This window comes from Cyrtonyx montezumae, unplaced genomic scaffold, assembly GCF_038088225.1.
Source record: "Cyrtonyx montezumae isolate F1298 unplaced genomic scaffold, pur_monq_1.0 scaffold_11, whole genome shotgun sequence".
NCBI lineage: Eukaryota > Metazoa > Chordata > Aves > Galliformes > Odontophoridae > Cyrtonyx > Cyrtonyx montezumae.
In genome coordinates, this window is record NW_027071837.1 from 9,128,308 (window position 1) to 9,145,735 (window position 17,428).

General features: G+C 46.4%; 1 protein-coding gene across 1 annotated transcript; it reads left to right on the forward strand.

Moving 5' to 3' along the window:
• Positions 1 to 217: 217 nt before the first annotated feature.
• Positions 218 to 14,012, forward strand: LOC136044490 (rho GTPase-activating protein 6-like). Its single transcript, XM_065729815.1, has 11 exons — positions 218 to 244; positions 1,857 to 2,013; positions 5,744 to 5,806; positions 7,735 to 7,994; positions 9,020 to 9,215; positions 9,699 to 9,754; positions 10,113 to 10,263; positions 10,873 to 11,021; positions 11,809 to 11,979; positions 12,476 to 12,573; positions 13,426 to 14,012. The coding sequence occupies exons 1-11, from the start codon at positions 218 to 220 to the stop codon at positions 13,553 to 13,555; spliced, it is 1,458 nt and encodes a 485-aa protein (XP_065585887.1). The 3' UTR covers positions 13,556 to 14,012.
• Positions 14,013 to 17,428: the final 3,416 nt, after the last annotated feature.

Consider the following 17,428-nt stretch of genomic DNA (forward strand, 5'->3'; position numbering starts at 1 on the left):
TACTGGTCAAAATCTTTTTTTTTCAGGCAAGACACAAATGCCTCCATCAGATATTGTGTCTTTCTGGCTTCCTTGTTAGTGCATCCCTGAGCTGCAGATGTTGGACGGCTCAGTGCTTGGTAATATCTGCAGGGTATCTGCAGGGTTGGCTGCAATGTAGAGAACATTGCACCAGATCTACTGGAAGCTTTAGTCTGACCCCATGTACTGGACAGCCATGGGCATCAGGGTGCCCCAGTGGCAGGTAACCAATAATTGTATGGAGGTGCTGAGCACTACCAGACAATTTGGCCGAGTTGCATCTCATTTTTGTATATCCCCGAAGAGGCACATAGTTTTTTGTAATAGACTTCAAATGTTTCAAGAATATCTTTGCCTTTAGCTGAATTCCCATTTATGGTTTCCCCTTCAGGGGAGCTCATAACAACTTTGAAAAAAAAATTAAAAAAAAAATTATGTAACTTCCTAAATCTGTTTAGGAGCTGAAAACCTGGCCAAAGCAAACATTGCCCCAGACAACATTCCTCCCCAGGCACAGGCGATGGAGGTGTGCAGTCAGTAACATGCTGAAGTACCACAAGAGCCTGTGCAAACTGTCTGCTCACACTGCATGGGCTGGACTGGGTGTTTTCACCCTCATCTCTGGCTCTGGGAGTTATCGAGACATTTATTTTTGCTTACTGCTTTAATGCCTTCTTTGGGAAAGCTCTTTCATAGCTGTACTTTGACTATGTCATTTCTGTGTACATGCTGCTAATGCTGTTCCTTTCTCTCAGTTACTGCTGCAGAGAACATCTTTGAATAAAATGGGGCTATACGTCTTATTTAGTGGGGTGTGTGCTGATTTTAAGATTGCAGAATTTTGAAGATGATACTAAATCGGGAGGAACTGTTGACTGCCTCAAGGGTAGAGGGTTCTTGAAGAGAGATCTCGACTAATTTGAGTTGGCAATCACCAACAGCATGAAGTTTGAGAAGATCAAGTGCCAGAGCTTACAGCTGGGACAGGGCAACCCTGGCTATGTACAGACTGGGGTACAAGTGGCTGGAGAGCAGTCCCACAAAAAGGAATCTGGGGTTTCTGGTGATTGTAAGTTGAATCTGAGCCAGCAGTGTGCCCTGGAAGCCCAAGGGACAACCATACATTATGATGCCTCAGGCCACTGCCACTGGGTGAGGGAAGGGATTGTCTGCCTGTAGCCCCAGCATCTCCACAGCCACCATAAACCAGGCTCATCACAAACCTTTTCCACTCAGGCACCAAGATTTTACTTGTGCTGAGCTGCAGTTAGGTCTGGCTGGGAGTAGCACTCTTCAAATTTCTGTGAAGCTGACTGCTTGCACCTGTTAGCATTACACCAAGAGGTTTCTCCTGACTTAGTGAGGTTTGTTGGAGGGCAGGGGTGACACAAGAGGAAGGTGTCTGGGGGTAGTTGGCAAATGCTTAAGTTTCCAGGAGGTTTCTGTCAGATGTTACTTATCCGAGAGGATGAGGGGAGGAGGAGGTCTGAGTCTGAACAAACCCAGCACTAATCCCAATGTAGCTGCAAGTATTTGCAGCTGAGGGTTAAGGTCTGTGGGTACATATGGAGGACATGATGAGATGAAAGAGCCCCTGATTTCATATGTTTGAGGGCTGAGATCTCTGGTGCCTCCAAAGGTCTTTGTTTGGAAAGATGTGGTGGGGCAGTGTGGCCAAGTCACCTGAAGACCAGCATGTTCTTTGGAGAGGTGGGAATGAGATATCTTCTGCACTTGGAAAGACACTGTGTGGCATTTTCAATTGCTTTTTTTCCTAAGCAGGTATGTCTGCAAAGTGCTCCTGACTCTTTTGTTTTTGCATATGTGTTTTTCAGAGGATCTTCATTTCTGCTCATCTGCTGGAACAAAGCACCAAAATGCAACCTGTGTCCCTGCACAGCCTTTCGGAGCTAGAAAGAGCCAGTTTGCAAGAACTAGCCCTCTACCAGCTGCAAGAAAAGCAGCTCATTGGAGATGTCAGCCTGGCTAAAGGTAAAGTATGGCATCTGCCATGGGAGGATTGAGGTCTGAGCTATTAGTGCTACTCACCTCTTCTCCTGCACTTCATAGCGTGAGATGTTTATAGATGGGTATTTGTGACACTTTCACTTAAGAGTTTTGGTCCATTTTTAGTTAGTTTGTTTTGTTTGTTTCCTGCTATGGTCTCAGCATTGGAGGCTGAACCAACCTTCTGGGGAGGGTTTGTGTGTCCGTAGGAGTGTGAGAATATGACCCTGCCTTTGGTCTTCCTAATCCAAAACAGATGCAGTGTTATTTAGCAAGGGCTTCCAGCAGGGCAATTCCACTGGGATGGGGTAAGCTTTGTTTTGTGGATTAATGTTCAGCACAAAGCTCTGATGCTGAGATGGAGCTTATGCAAGGCTAGAGGATATGCTACTGAAATTATTGGGAAGATAAATATAGAGGTTCCACAGGGATTATAGTGCTCTGTCTTGGCCTACAAATAAATGCAGGCATTATCTGGGTTCCCATAACTGCCTATGTCCCCTGACATCTTCATATCTAACCAAGTAAGCACAATAAGCTGAGAATCAGTTGACTGCTTCTCCAATTGCACTTGTAATTTAACAGTGGAAGACCAGATACAAATGCCTTCTTAATGCTCTGGGTCATATTTTGGCATCTCCATAGGGCAGAAGATGCTTGTTGCTCAACTGCTCCAAAAATGCACAGTACCAATACAGCTGCTGCAAAGAGTGCTTGGGGTCTCCAGCCCCACTGCCCACTCACAGCATGGCTGTTTCCACCACCAACACTGGAATCTGGGGCTGGGGCACCCCGAAGGGTGGAGCCCCCCCACCTCTGGGGTGCTGCTACAGAGAAGGAATGTTTTCTATCACCCATTCTCAAACACATACTGGTTAGCAAGCAGGTGCCAGAATGTAACTGCAGCTATTTATTCTGAGTGACATTCAAGTTTTGTTTCTTGTTTTATTAATATTTGGAACATTCATTGTGTGAAATATTTTCAAGAAGAGTGAAAGAGAGGAAAGTTCCCTTCTCATTCCCAGGACGTCTGATCACCCCAGGGCTGCCACACCAGCCATAGTGCAGTTTCTTTCAGTCCCTGGGGGACTCTGTTCACAAACATTCTGCTCTCCCCATTTTTTGTGTGTATTTTTTTTTTAACCTGTTGTGATCCATTCTCAGTGATGTCACGCAGCAGGAGCTTCTCTACGGAAAGCTGCAGGGTGAGATGCAAATTGACAACTTCCTTCCACATGCTGCATTTTGTCAGTGAGGTTCCTCTCTTCTTGCAAGATAAGCACAGGGACTGTAAAGTCCTGGTCTCATTCTTGTGTGCATTTTGTATCTTGTGTTCACCTGCTTTCTGCTGAAAGCAAGAGCTATCCAGTGAATTCCTTTCTCCTTAGGTCTGTCTCTGTATCCCTCACCTTTGTACCTGCTATTGCTTTGGTTTTTTTTATTCCAGTTGTTTGGCTTGGAGTCAGAGTAAAAAAACAGATGAGAATTAGCTATGAAAATATTGTACCTGCAACACTGTTCTCCTGTGCTGATGTCTTGAAGGGAGGTTCATAATGTTTGGAAATACCTGAATTTGGTCTTCAGTGTCTCCATTTGAGTACACTCAGCTGTCTGCACTTGTTCCCCAAAAACCACCCACGTGAAATCTTTTAATAAATGCCCTCTTTAAATAATGCCCTCTTTAAAAAGTAGCCATCATACAGTTGTTATTATTTCCCTTGATTAAAACATACTCAGCATCTTTTCTTAATTCTCTCCTCTTCAGGAAGGGCCTACACTGAGAGGAACACAGGGTGCACATCCCATTGTGAGCTGCCCTTTGGGACAGCTGACAGCTTTGGTACTCTCTAGGCTGCTCTCTTTCTCCAGTCCTTGCCTCATTCAGTCCCAACAAACTTCTGCAGCATCTCAGACCTTTGAGTAAACAGGATGACCTTTCTCAGCTGCAGAAGAAGCTTTTGATGGGTGGTGTAATCTCATGTTGGCCAGTTCTGCAAAAACAAGGCTGTCATTCAAGCAGGAGATGGCCAAAACAAAATGAATTCTCTGAAGGAGATGCAGCTACCAGTGAAAATCGGTTGTCCTTGTCTCCCAAGCTTGAAGTAGGTAATGTGTGTTACTCTGCCATGGAGGTAGCAGCTCATGCCTCCTGGAGTTGGGGATCCATGTGGTTTCTTTTCTATCTGCTGCCTCCTGGTTTGTTCTTATTAGGAATATTTGGATGGCTCCAGGAGTGGAGAGTTATAAATTATGGTTGTGTGTTTAAACAGTGGAGTTTTGCTGGCATTTTTCTTCTATATCTGGGTAGTATTTTTTGGCTCCAGATTGTTCTTCAATTTCTTGCTATTCATTTTAATGAAACAGAACATATGGTGCTGTATAATGATTAATGTACGCTGTTTTTTTCATGTACATACTGTTCATATCAACATAGCTTCCTTCTAAATCTTACAAAATAACCCAAACATTTATACAAGCTGTGCCTAAGAATAGAATTCTTAATAAATGGCAAAGGTCAGAGTAGGATGGTTCTGGGAAGATTTAGAGCAGTTAGTGGATGAGCTTTCAGTTAATTGATGCAACAAAAAGTGGTGACTGCTGTTCCTGGATATACATCTCTGAGGTTACTTAAGTGTAGGGCTTGGTGGTCTGGGACCAAGATGGGATTTCTGGGTGATGTGTTTTGTCTAATTTTTTTGTTTATATATGGTGTAAAAAAAATCAGAAACAGTTCTAGGGATGTATTTCTTTTTCCAGTGTCGAGACCAGACCTCTGAGGCTGAATGAAGGTAGCTTTCCTAGCTTTGAGGTGATGATGAGTACATCACTATTAACTCAGGATCATATGTAACATGACAGAATTTAAAAGTGGCCAGAACACTTCTAATCTACAGCCTTAGGACAACAAAGGCTTTTCCTACTGGCCTTTCATTTTTTAATTTGCTGCCTGCCTTGTATTTCATAAGCACTACCTTGTAGTTGTCATGCACTGCTGGATTGCCCATCTAGCCTGGTAGCTGGGAAAGTGCAGTAAGGCGTGGTGTTGCCTTAAGCCACACAGAAAGCTGGAGCAACTGATCTGTGCACAGCAAAAATGCATGGAGGATGGAATGCAAGCAATGGGTGGGAGCGTGTCATCCTGGTCAGTCGTGTCACACATGGGGCTCAAGGGTCTGGCCTTTATATGGAAGGATGTGGAAAATAAACCTCACAGAGGATTACTGCTCTGTGCTATCATGCATGGCCAGTCCTCCACGATGTGCTCTACAGTAAATGAAGGCCTTCCTGTGTACAGCCTCACACATGGGCGGGAGGCACTGCATATATGTGCAGGAGCATTGACAGCAAAATACTGGAAAAGGTCACACTTTGCAGATGCCTGTTGCTGTTAGCCAGGTGGGGGTGAGTTCCGCTCTCGAGCTGTCTCTAACCCACAGTTTAGTGCCATGGGATCCAGCAGTCCAAGTGTCAGGCTGCAGAGGGGCACCTTCCTCCACTTCAAGAGTACAGTAGTCCCTCTCTTGGTCTGTTTACCCAGGCAACTGATGCCAGTGTGCTGTCCTGCATGGCCTGTGGCACCACTGTCAAATCCACAGTGTCTCCTGCCTGAAGGAGGTGCCTGTGACCATGCAGAGTGTGCAGAAAGGCAAACAGCTTCGAGGTGGGACTGCCAAAGCAGCCTAATGATGCAGAGCCTTTGCTTTTTTCCCCACAGTTGGACCCAAAGGCAACAAATCTATCCGCCAGAAACTGGAGAGCTTTTCAAAGGAGAAGAAAGGTGAGCAGCAGCCTTCTTACCTGGGTTTTGGCCACTACTCTCAAACAGAATAGGAATGGGTGATTTTTAATGGGGCTGAGTCAGAAGCCTGAAGTTAGCAATGTGATTTTCCCATGTTGCTTTGGTTTTCTCTAGAGTGTTATGTAATGATGCATACATAACTATGAGAGACTGTAGAAGGATGTGTGTGTGTGCATGAATGTTTATGTGTAAAGGTGTGTGCTTGCTCATTCCACTCCCAGTCTTGCTGCTTGAGTTTTGGTTTTATTCTCTCTCAAATCATACAAGCCAAAAAGCTAGGAACAACAGAAGTATAGTGCACAACCATGTGGGAATGAGCACTTTATTTTCTTTACCAAAGCACAAAAAGTCGAGAAAAATTTTGAGCAGCAGTCTGATAATTTACAAAATGAATTTGTGGCTCATGCTTCGCTGTAAAACCCTTTGGCCCAGGATGGCATGTGTGCTGCAAGTAAAGAAAGGTCTCCTAGTATCCACAAGGAGTGGAAGGGGGCAAAGTTGTCTGTGGAAAAAATCACAGAATCATTTAGGTTGGAAAAGACCTGTAAGATCATCATATCCAACCATTAACCTAGCACTGCCAACTTTACCACTACACCAAGTCCCTAAGCACCACATCTACATGTCTTTTAAACATCACTAGGAATTGGGACGTAACTACTTCTCTGGGCAGTGTGTCCCAATACTTCGCACCCCATTCAGTGAAGAAATTTTTCCAAATATCCAACCTAAAACTCCCTGGTACAACTCAAAGACATTTGAGGACCTCTTGTCCTATCACTTTTTGCTTGGGAAAAGAGACTGACCCCCCAGCTTGATACAACCTTCTTTCATGTAATTGTAGAGAGTGATAAGGTCTTGCCCAAGTCTCCTTTCCTCCCCTGTTCCCTCAGCTGCTCCTCAGAAGACTTGTACTCCAGAGCCTTTGCAGCACCTTCTCTCTGAATGCACTCTGGGGCCTCAGTGTCCTTCTTGTAGTGAGGGGCCCAAAACTGAACACAGTGCTCAAAGTGTAGCCTCAGCAGTGCTGAGCACAGAGGGATGATCACCTCCCTGCTCCTGCTGGCTGAACTATTTCTGATAGAAGCTAGGATGCCATTGGCCTTCTTGGCCACCTGGACACACTGCTGGTTGATGTTCACCTGCCTATTGACCAATACCCCTGGATCCTTTTCTGCCCAGCACTGTCATTAGTAGCAAGTCATTAGTGCCAAGACTGTAACCTCTGAACAGACGTAGCTGATGCAAACCCTGTAGGAAACTGAAGGTTATAATTTGCAAATAACGTTTGCTATCATATATTTTTGGTGACTTATAAAATCTCTACTTTGTAGATGATATGGTGCCTTCATAAGGTTGCAACCAATAAATGGAAGGAAAGTTCAAAAAACTGAGACAAGTTGTGACCAGCACGCTGATGGAGACTAGTTTTGTTGCCATCTTCCCTGCATCTCCTTTCTCCTCCTTCAGCATGCTGTCTTTCACGTGAAGCTCTCTCCACTTGGTTCCCGTGCTGCCCAGCACTCCGAATCCCATCACAATGTCCCAGTGCTTTCCAAGGATGGCAGCTCCCCTTGGTTTTTCTCTGGCTCACTTGGGATCTTTCTGTTGTCCATTCCAGGCTCATGTGAAAATGGAGGAGAAACTGAGAGCAGAGACTGATGGTTATAGGTCTGCCATCCTGGCCTCAAGCTATAGGTTTCCTTTTCATGTATTCAATTAGTATTACATGCAGTCCTGCTTACACTCGTGCTGGTTGTTACCTTTACGGTATCCTGGTATTCTCTTCTGTGAGTTAATTATTTCACCTAGACATGCACACGTGTCCTTGGCAGCTGGCCTGTGCTGCCCTAGTTGTTTTTCACTGCTAACAATACTTTTCCATGTTTCCCATGTTTTTTTTTTAGACTGCTGTCCTCAGACTTTTGGGATCCCACTGTGCCAAGTCATTGCCAATGACCGTGCAAACAGACATCTGCAAGAAACAGTGAAGAGCAGCCGCCGGCTGTGTGTGGAGGTGGAAGAAACAGTGACAAGCTTTCGTGCTCAGATGCAGAAGAGATCCCCACTGGGCAGGGGCTGTTTGCTGGTACCTTATGAAGTGTTCCCTGAAGAGCCTCTTTCCCCAGATTTTCCTGACCATAACTCTTCCTGGAGTCAGCGAAGGGTATGATTGCAAAAATAGGCTAACCTCTGTGGCAGACTCATTGTGATAGCACTGCAGGCTGTGGGAGGCTTAAACAAATGAGATAGCTACTGTTCATGCACTCAGGGACTTATGCGACAGAAGAATTGGACCGTGAGGAGTGGGCCAGTCTATACCAGCTGTTATGGAGCCTAGGAGCTGAGGAAAGCCAAGGTCACCAGAAGGACATGGCCAGATTCCTACTGCAGCTGACAGGAACAGATTCATCATCAGTAGTGTAGATTTTTCAGACCCTCTTTTGCATCATGTCTTAGTGAGCAGGACCACAAACAGACATCTGTCGTGTCGAATTTTCAGCAGTGTAGCAGTTAGAGAGAGGACCTCACATTTTCCCAGCTCTCAGCAGAAGTTGTGATTGCTGATGGTGGGTCATGCTGGCTCCCTGGCCACAAAGCAAGGTGAGACCCTTCTTGCTGCTGGAGGAGCATTGATTCCAAGCTGGTCTGCTTGCAGTATTGATTGCTTTTGCATCAGAGGGCAAGGAAGATGGTGTGACTGGTCAGCCTTGGCCACCTGCTTGGCTTTAGTTCTGTTTCCTGTGAGGAGGGGTAGGTAATAACTTGGGTTAGTTTTGCTTCATCTCTTTGGAATAGAGACTTATGCCTGACCACTATCACATCCCTGTAAATCCTGATGTAGAGCCACTCCAACGTACATAACTAAATCCAGTACACTGTACTAAGATGGCAGATCTGGGGAAGTTTCTCCTTTCTCCATGTTTGCATGCAGTATAGGGTCTGTCCCAGCAGGAAGGCTGCTTTTAGAAACACCTCACTCTAGGAGCAGTGCACATAAACAAAGGCACAACAGTTGAAATGTGCCTCTGTGATTCTATTGCAACTCAAGCTAGATCCTTTGTAGGCCACATTCATTCAGAGGTGATGCTTCTCTTTCTCACTAACTTCTGTGGTAACAGCCATGGTGATGTACTGGGGTCCTGTGCAACAGTTGCTGCCACAATGTGAATCACCTCTACTTCATCTCAGGGGGCCATGTCTGTGGATTCCATCACTGAACTGAGTGAGAACAGTTCCAAGCTGCTGGAGGCACTGCAGTTGTCACATCCCCATGAGTTGGATCCAGGGAGGAACCTGGGCAAGAAAAAGATGTTAAGCCTCAACCCCATTACCTGGCAGGTCCCACGGATTGTGGACAGATGCTGCAAGCACATTGAAACATACGGTAAATAAGGATTTCCCTTCAGCCAGATTGCCTGTCCCAAGGTAGGTTGGTAAAAGCCATTGTGAGAGCTGGGCCAGGGCAGTTTGGCCTGGCAGTTCTCAGAGACAAAAGGAGGAAGCAGATTTCTGGGGCAGGATGTACTGCTGAGCAGTTACCTGTGGAGAGTCCTCCAAGCTGTGGATAGCCACTGGACTGAGAGGTGAATGTCACCTGTTTGTATCAGTGACCCATTCCTAGTGTGCTGGACTTAATCTCCCCTGTAAATCCAATTTATAGCTTGAAGTGATTTAAGATTAGATCTTCTTCCTGACCCACAGACAGTCAACCCCTGCAAATCTTACAGCTCCCAAACCTTTCTGCCAAGAGCAGAGAAAAACACACTGCCCCATGAACAGGGCAAGATAGCTGTTTCCGTGATGTTAACAAACTCCAGTGCTTCAAGGTGCTATGAGAATGCAGAGCACTAACCTGTCTGTCTCCCAGGTCTCCAAACGGTGGGCATCTTCCGGGTTGGGAGCACCAAGAAAAGAGTTCAGCAGGTAAAGTGAGGCACTTACTGCATACTCTCTGCATTCTCATATCAAAGGGACAAATGCTTGTATGGGAGGTGAATGAATAAAGCAGACACTGGTATGTTGAGCTTTAAAATATCACAGGAATATACTGGAGAACAAACAACCTGTTGAGTCCTTTTCCCAGCTGTGAAGAGCAAGCTTCATCTCTTCAAGCTGCCTTTAGCAGCTGAATTTCATTCACCTGGTGGCACTTCAGAGCTCTCTCTTGTCAGTAGCAAGCTGCTTCTGGGTTCTGGTATGCCTCCTTGCAGCAGCTCTGTACAAGGAGCACTTTTTTGACAGTGTGACTCTTGCTTTTATTCTTCTCATTTCCATCTTTAAGCTGAGAGAAGAGTTTGACCACGGACTGGATGTTTTCTTGGATGAGCATCAAAGTGTTCATGATGTTGCTGCTCTGCTCAAAGAGTTTCTTCGTGACATGCCAGATTCACTGCTTCCCAGGGAGCTCTACGCAGCCTTCCTCAGCACAGCCTGTAAGCACCCAGGGTGCACGGCTCTCTTTCTGCACAGTTCACCCATTACTTCTGTTTTTGTAAGGAAAAAAGGGGACTTTTCTTGTTGTGCAGTCGCTAGGCCCCAGCACAGTTCAGCATGCTGTGCAGTATCTCAGCCCATCAGTTTGCACTCTTAAGGCTGTCTTTGCAAATGTTCTGCCCAGTTCCAGCTACCCTCCACGCTTAGGATCACTGTGTTTTCAGGCTGTCTCCACTGCTACTATCTTCATACTTTCTTAGTATAGTTCACTCTCTCTTTGTCTCTCTTTCCCCTCCTTTCCATCTGTCTTGTATTTGATAATTCAAATCCTGGATTCTCTGCTTCCCCATCAATTGTAGTCTCTCTGGTCTAGGATAGTCTTTGGCCACGGGCTGTACAGTATTAAATGCAATTACATCACAGACTTTAATGGGATCTACTAGAGCTTCATCCCTGCATAGGCAGGATGAAATACTGGCGTTACTGATTTACTGGGAAGGGTAGCACCTGTCTGGCCCCCTCCAGAACCTGTTACTGTGAATTTAAAGTAGAGCTGTCTAGCTGAAGATACACGTGCTGCTCTAAACGATGAGCTTCTCTCTTTCTAGCCATGGAGGGCCCACCACAGCTGGCTGTGCTGCAGCTGCTGCTCTTCCTGCTGCCCCCCTGCCACAGCGACACGCTGCACCGTCTCCTGCAGTTCCTTAGCAAGGTGGCACAGCACGCTGAGAACTCCTGGGGCCCTGATGGCCAGGAGGTAAGGCTTACCCACAAGGGTCAGCTGTATGGCAAAGGATTGTTTAAACTTTGTTGTTGAAGACCCAGCAAAGCTAACTGCAAGCTTGGGATAATCCTCTGACATCTTGGGCTTGCAATGACTCTCTCATGTGGATACTCTTGAGCTAGCCAAAGGCTGAGGAGTTTTGTGCACTTCTAGCCACTGTTCTAATCAGATGAATTAAAGGTGGCAATCCAGGCTGCCCTGTACTGCACAACTGATGCTACTGGAGTGGGTTTTGTTTTTACAGAATCTAGGGCAGGCAACATTTTAAATCAGAAGAAGAAAAACCAGAAAAAGATAAAACAAATGACTGTCAATTAATTTCCTTTTCTGTGGTGAGTCTGATTTGCTCTCAGTTCAGTTTTTCTGATCTGTGGTAACCCCAGATTTTTCCAACTCCACTGTCATGAGGAACCTATGATTCACTGAGGTTGGTTTTGGTTTCTCTGGATGCTTTGAGCTCTAAGTCTCCCCGTGATGCAAAGAGATCAGTTTTGTCCCAAACTGTAACATATATCCTCTTCTTGTACAGTATCAAAGTGAGTTAGGTGGGAATGGAGAACCTGATGCAAAGAAGGGGCAAGTGTTAGCTCCAGCACTGCACAGCCTTGAATCTAGCCCTGCATTCAGAGGTGACTGAGCTGGACCCAGATCTACGCTATTGGCACTCGATAGCTTGTGTTCCTGTCCTGGGATGGGTGAGGCTATCCTGGGACACTGCATGTTGATGCATCTGCAATTTCCCTTTGTTCTTGCTTACTAGATTCCTGGGAATAAAATGACAGTTTCAAACTTGGCCACGATCTTTGGACCCAACATCCTTCAGAAAGAGAAGCCTGGAGAAAAAGATCCTGGAGCTATGAACTTTGAAGACAGCACAGCCATCATAGTGGTGGTTCAAAGGCTGATTGAGCACTATCAGACCCTGTTCATGGTAGGTGTAGCTTTCTCAAGGCACCTTCTCTACACCTTTTCTTCTCCTCTGAACTCTTTTCTAATGGTTGTACAAACAGGGATATATATTCACAGCTCCACTCACCAGCTGGTGACTCGAGGTGACTTTCATTCCTCATGGCACATGTAGATATTAATTTAGGATGGGTTGTTACTGGTCTCAAAGATGGAGCTGATGGGCAGGCCTCGAACAGGTCCCATCTTTTCTGTCACTTTCCACACTCACAATATCTGACTCAACTCCTTTGGGACAGGAAACAACTAACCAAAAACTGCAGGAGTGACACCTAAGAACTGTTTCCCACCCAGAAGTCCCAGTGAATGATGAAATAAAACACTGGAGCTCCCAGAAGGAAGGAGCTAGAAGGTGATGGTGGGAGGCTTGGATATTATAACCTCAGGCAGAACCTCAGGCAGATGATGGGAAGGAAGGAACAGTGGGGTGCCATGAGCAAATGTGTGTCTCTCTCTCCTAGGTCTCTCCAGAAACACAACATGACATCTTCAGGAGACTATTTCAGACAGACCCCGATGTCATTGACTACCTCTTGCGCAGGAAATTCAACGCTATGCTGTAAGACTCACTCAGGGTGCAGCTGGAGGGCATCCTGCTGTACAGCAGCAGCCATTACACTGTGGGCAAATCAAGTCCTGCTGATTCTTCATACCCTTCATCAATCCTTCTCCTGTTCCATCTGCTACTAATGCCTCCTGTGAGCTGAAACATCATGGCTTCCCTCTGTCCCTTGGAGCTTCCATTTCTGTTTCTCCTCCATCTGTTATGCTCTCTACTGAAGTCTGCCTTGCCTCAGAATTCCTCCCCTACACACGTTTGTTGTGCATCTATGCATCTCTTGTCCTGCCACGCTCCCAGTCCTCCTCCACTGCTCCGTGCTTTCAGGATCACACCTCCATCATCAACCACCTTCAAGTTTCCTTCATCCTTGGTGTTGTCTGCACTTCTGCTTGTTTTGGTCCCCTCCTTCATGCATGTAAATAGGAATGTGCATGTATTCATTTATGTGACTGCCAGCTACGTTTGTACATATGCTCCTTAACTGCAAGTCAGAGTAGTCCCACAGAAGCCCAGAACTTGAGATTGTACTCTTTCCTGTGATTAACAAAGATCTCGTGTCTTGTGGGCTGGGCCTTTATCATGTCATGTAACAGAGGAGGTCCTTTGCTCCCCTGTGATTTGAAGCAGGACATGCTCACAGCCTTCAGTGTTATTACAGATCCAGGCACTCCTTCAGCATACACAGAATTTCCTGTGTGAAATGGTTTCCTGGAGCACAGATCTTTCAAATTGTTTCTGCTACTGCTCCTTGTCTTACTTCACATTCCTACTGGTGCTGATCAAAAGATGGCAAACGTTTGGGGTCAAACAACATCTCTCTATTTTTTTCTTTCTTTCTTCCTTTCTTAGGAGCACAGAAAGTGAGAATTCAACAGAGGAGCACGCTCCAATCCTGGTGCCTGATCAGACCCTGGAAAGTAACTCACTCTCAGAGTTGTACAGCAGCGTCTCATTCTTGAACTTGAATGTTGGCATCTAGCCAGCCTTCAGCACTGCCTTCCAGGGACAAAACTGGGCAGTATTTCCCTACGAAAACACGTTCTCTATCCTGCATTGGGGGAGTGGGTGGAAGTACCTTTGCTAACGGCAGGCATGCAGAATGGTTCTGGTGTAGTCAGATGTGCAGCAGAATGGGTCTCCAGATAGAGCTTTGTTGCCTGGCAGCTCCCAGGGACAGGGCTGGGAGAGGAGGAGCAGCTTGGGGCTCACCCCACCGGCCACGACTGGTCTGGAACACGAGTGAGTGCAGACTGCTTGCAGGGCAGTAAGGATGGGAAAATGCAGTTGAACTTCATGCAATCTGTGCTTTGGTAGCCCACTCCCCATGTGTTGTCCTATCACTGCTTTGTGTGGAGAGAGATCTCAGAGCTGAAGAAATGTCCGCAGTGCAACAGCACTGTTACTGCAAAGATCATAGCATGCCATGTTTGGAATGAGTCATGGATATATCACATTTGTAAATTCTGAATTCAGGTTTCCAACTGCTAATTTTATAGACAGAAAACACAGTATTGACCACAAAACATAGATAGTGTAGTACAAGGGAAAGTATACTCTGAGAATTGTGAACATCTTTCTTCATGGAATAATATTCAGGAGGTAGAGACCATCTATATAATGTATTACAGAGATTCTGATGTTCTCATGATCTTTGGCTGATAAATGTCTAGTTTGTTTTTTTCCTACAGCTGAGGCATTGGAAGACACTGCAAGTTATATGCAAATGTACATTTTTAGATGAAAGTTATCTGCAAATATTTTCTGCGGTTTTCTTCCCATTTACTCTGCTAGACATGGCCTGGCGGCCCCTTCCCCAGTAGCCCCCTGTGCTGGGCTGTCCCTAGGTGAAACAGCAGCAACAGGAGGGATGCTATGGGAAAGCCTTCCCCAGGCCTTCAGATGGGCCTGAAGCACTCTGATCCACAGCTAGCATAACACAGGCTAAAGCCGCCTGTGGTGTTCCCAGGCTTGTTCTTGCCTTGTTTATACAGTGGGTGTCTGGAGGAGGGGAAGCTCCTCTTTTGAGATCAGTTAGTCACATGTAGAAGGCCAAACCTTCAGCAGGTGCAGGACAGAATGCCTTCCAGTGAACAGGGAGTAGGTACCAAGGCAGAATTTGAGACTGCGGGAAAGAGTGACATAAATACAGATCCAGAGCATGTGTTTGTTTCTGAGTTGCTGGATCAGAAGACAAGGCTGAAGTAAAGGAGCCCAGGATGGGGGATGGCGTTAGGTTTGCAGGTTCTTCTAATGAATCTGACTTATCTAGCAGTTCTGTCTTATCTCCAGGTAAAGGCTTAATACTCTGGAGTTGATACAGTTTTGGGTATTGGAAGCATTTCAGAGGTTTAACGTGTCATGGCATGACATGATGAAGACATTTATCTCTGTGCTCCTGGCAGGTCCTGACCTCTTCTAAGACTGTGGACGGGGAGGTCACAGACAAGGAGACAGCTGTAAATGGTGCACAGAACTTTTCTTGTCCTTCAGCTGTCTTTTGAGATCATGAATTTTATATTCTCTTGGCCTGAAATGTCAGTTGCCATGTGCACAGTTGAGATTTTGCTTCCAAGAAAATGCAGAGTGCCAAGAAGAGGGCAAGCACATAGGAAGTTAAGAGATGTGGGGGAAGAATAGACACCCAAAGGAGTATTGACATAGAGAACTGGGGCAGACAGGTAGGGAAGGGAGATGGGGGAAGCTGGAGTGCTGCAGGATAGGAAGGAGGCAGGACACGAGATACAATGCGTTTTTTGGTGTTGGGAAAGAAGGATCTGGTGTCACAGCTCCTCTCCTTTGGAATCAACTGCAAATCTATTACTTATTCTAGAGAAACCACGAAATACACACTGACACTTATTTTCTTTGAACTGTGGCAAAATTGACTGGATTTATACCTCAGGACACACATTGCCTGGCTCCTTCTGCTACTTTTTCTTGCCGTATAGGTCTCCACCTACCTGACATTTTATGTTCCAGTTAGGCAGCACTGAGTTTTTCCCGTGTGATAGAAACTTCTGCTTGGTAATGAATTTTATCTTTAACTGTCTGAGTTCATATATGATTTGAAACTCCTCCAAATGCAGTCTTTGCAGGGGACTGATTAAAATATATGTGTACAGAAGCTCCCAGCCCAACAGCAGCACTCCCTTTCACTGGGAGTTCCTCATTACCACTGCCATCACTGATGTATGGAAACAGTGTTTGTATGTTTGTTTGTTGCTGTGGTTTAAATGACAAGACAATATGACAAGGGATGACAAGACAATATTTGGGGCTTCTCTGTTGGAAAGGGTTTGTGTGTCCTCTGCACACTCAGGTGAAATTGGTGACCATGGGAAAACACCGTGGGGTCGTGTGAACAACAGAAGTAGGTTTTCATTAGAGGTTAAGTTCTGTTTTGTGGATGCGGGTCAAGAACAGACCTGTGTGCTCCAGCAGTGAGCAGGGAGCACGCAGCTCAGCTCAGGTGCCCCATGTTTGTCATTACACTGCTGTGGCTTTGGCCATCTCTCGTAGCATCAAGAGGATTGTTAATGAATACACGACCTTTGTGGCAGCAGGCAGGGAGAGGAGATACTCCACTCCACCATCTGTCCAGTGTCTGACAGCTGTCACAGGGCACTGCGTCTTCACTGCTGCACTGCTTAGGGCTCAGCTCTTGTTTTGAAAAGGTCCTTTTCCTGTGGGTGGGTACACTCGGAATGGATGGAGAAGCAGTACCTGGAAAACAGCAGGCTGACGAGGGAAGAGTGTGCTGAGAGATAGCTGGTGACAGCCTGCCACAAAGCCAGAGATTAGCAGCCCTGCTGACTGCAGGAGCAGATAAACACAGACACCATGAGTCTGCTGAATGCTCCCAGGACCACCAGCACTCCAGGCAGCCAAAGGCCAGCTGTGCAGCCAGGACCATACCCAAGGAGCAGCACAGCAGCTGCTGCGCCGACAGAGGCAGGATTATGCCTGGTGCAAAAGCAGACCCTGCAGGGGACCTTTCAGTTACCTCCTAAAAGCCCCCGGCACATCAGTGAGAATGCTCCTCAGCCACTGCTGTTCCCGTGGGGTGCGAGTGACACCTTATCTCATGTCAGCCACAGCAGCTTCAGTCCGTTAGCAGCACGAACGAGGATAAGGTCTTCTGGTAACCAGTGCCCTGGGTGGCCCAGGGAAGGGCTTTTACAGCACGCGGGTGCCTTTTCCATGCAACCCTCGAGGGGGAGCGCTGGGAAGGAAACAGATCTCAGCTTGGGAGGAGTGGTTACAAACATTCATAATTCTGAATTCAAGAAAAAGCAGGTGATCTCTGTCTTTATGTGGGCATAGGAACACGTAAATCATTATGCCAGTGCGAAACCCAAACTGCAAATCGTATTTTTTGTCATCATGTTGAAATATGAAACGTTGGACGTGTGGGGAATAGACAGGTGGGCCTCAGCGCAGCATGTTGATGGGATATCCTGGGAAGGGCTGTCCTACAGGAGTGTCACATGTGGGATTCCCCAGTGACTGAGAAATGTGTTTGATGGAGGAGGTTACAAAAGAAGTAAAGGAAAGGCATGAGCGTGCAGTGGCAGTCTGAAGGTGCCAGCAACACCAAACTGTGAGAAGCACTTTTGGGAAACATATTGCAGAGCCACACCAGGTTTGAGTGTTTGCTGACAGCGCAGAGCAGACCTGCATCGAGCAGTCACCGTGCCTCACCCCTTCGGGAGTGACTTGAAGGCAACACAAGGTTTTGCCATTGCCTCCGTGCCCTGTAGAGCTGTCCTGGCAGCCAGGCCTGCCCTCGGCTTCGCTTTGAACGTGTGCACGCTGTATGTCATGTGCTGCTCCCCACGGGCCATGGGAAGAA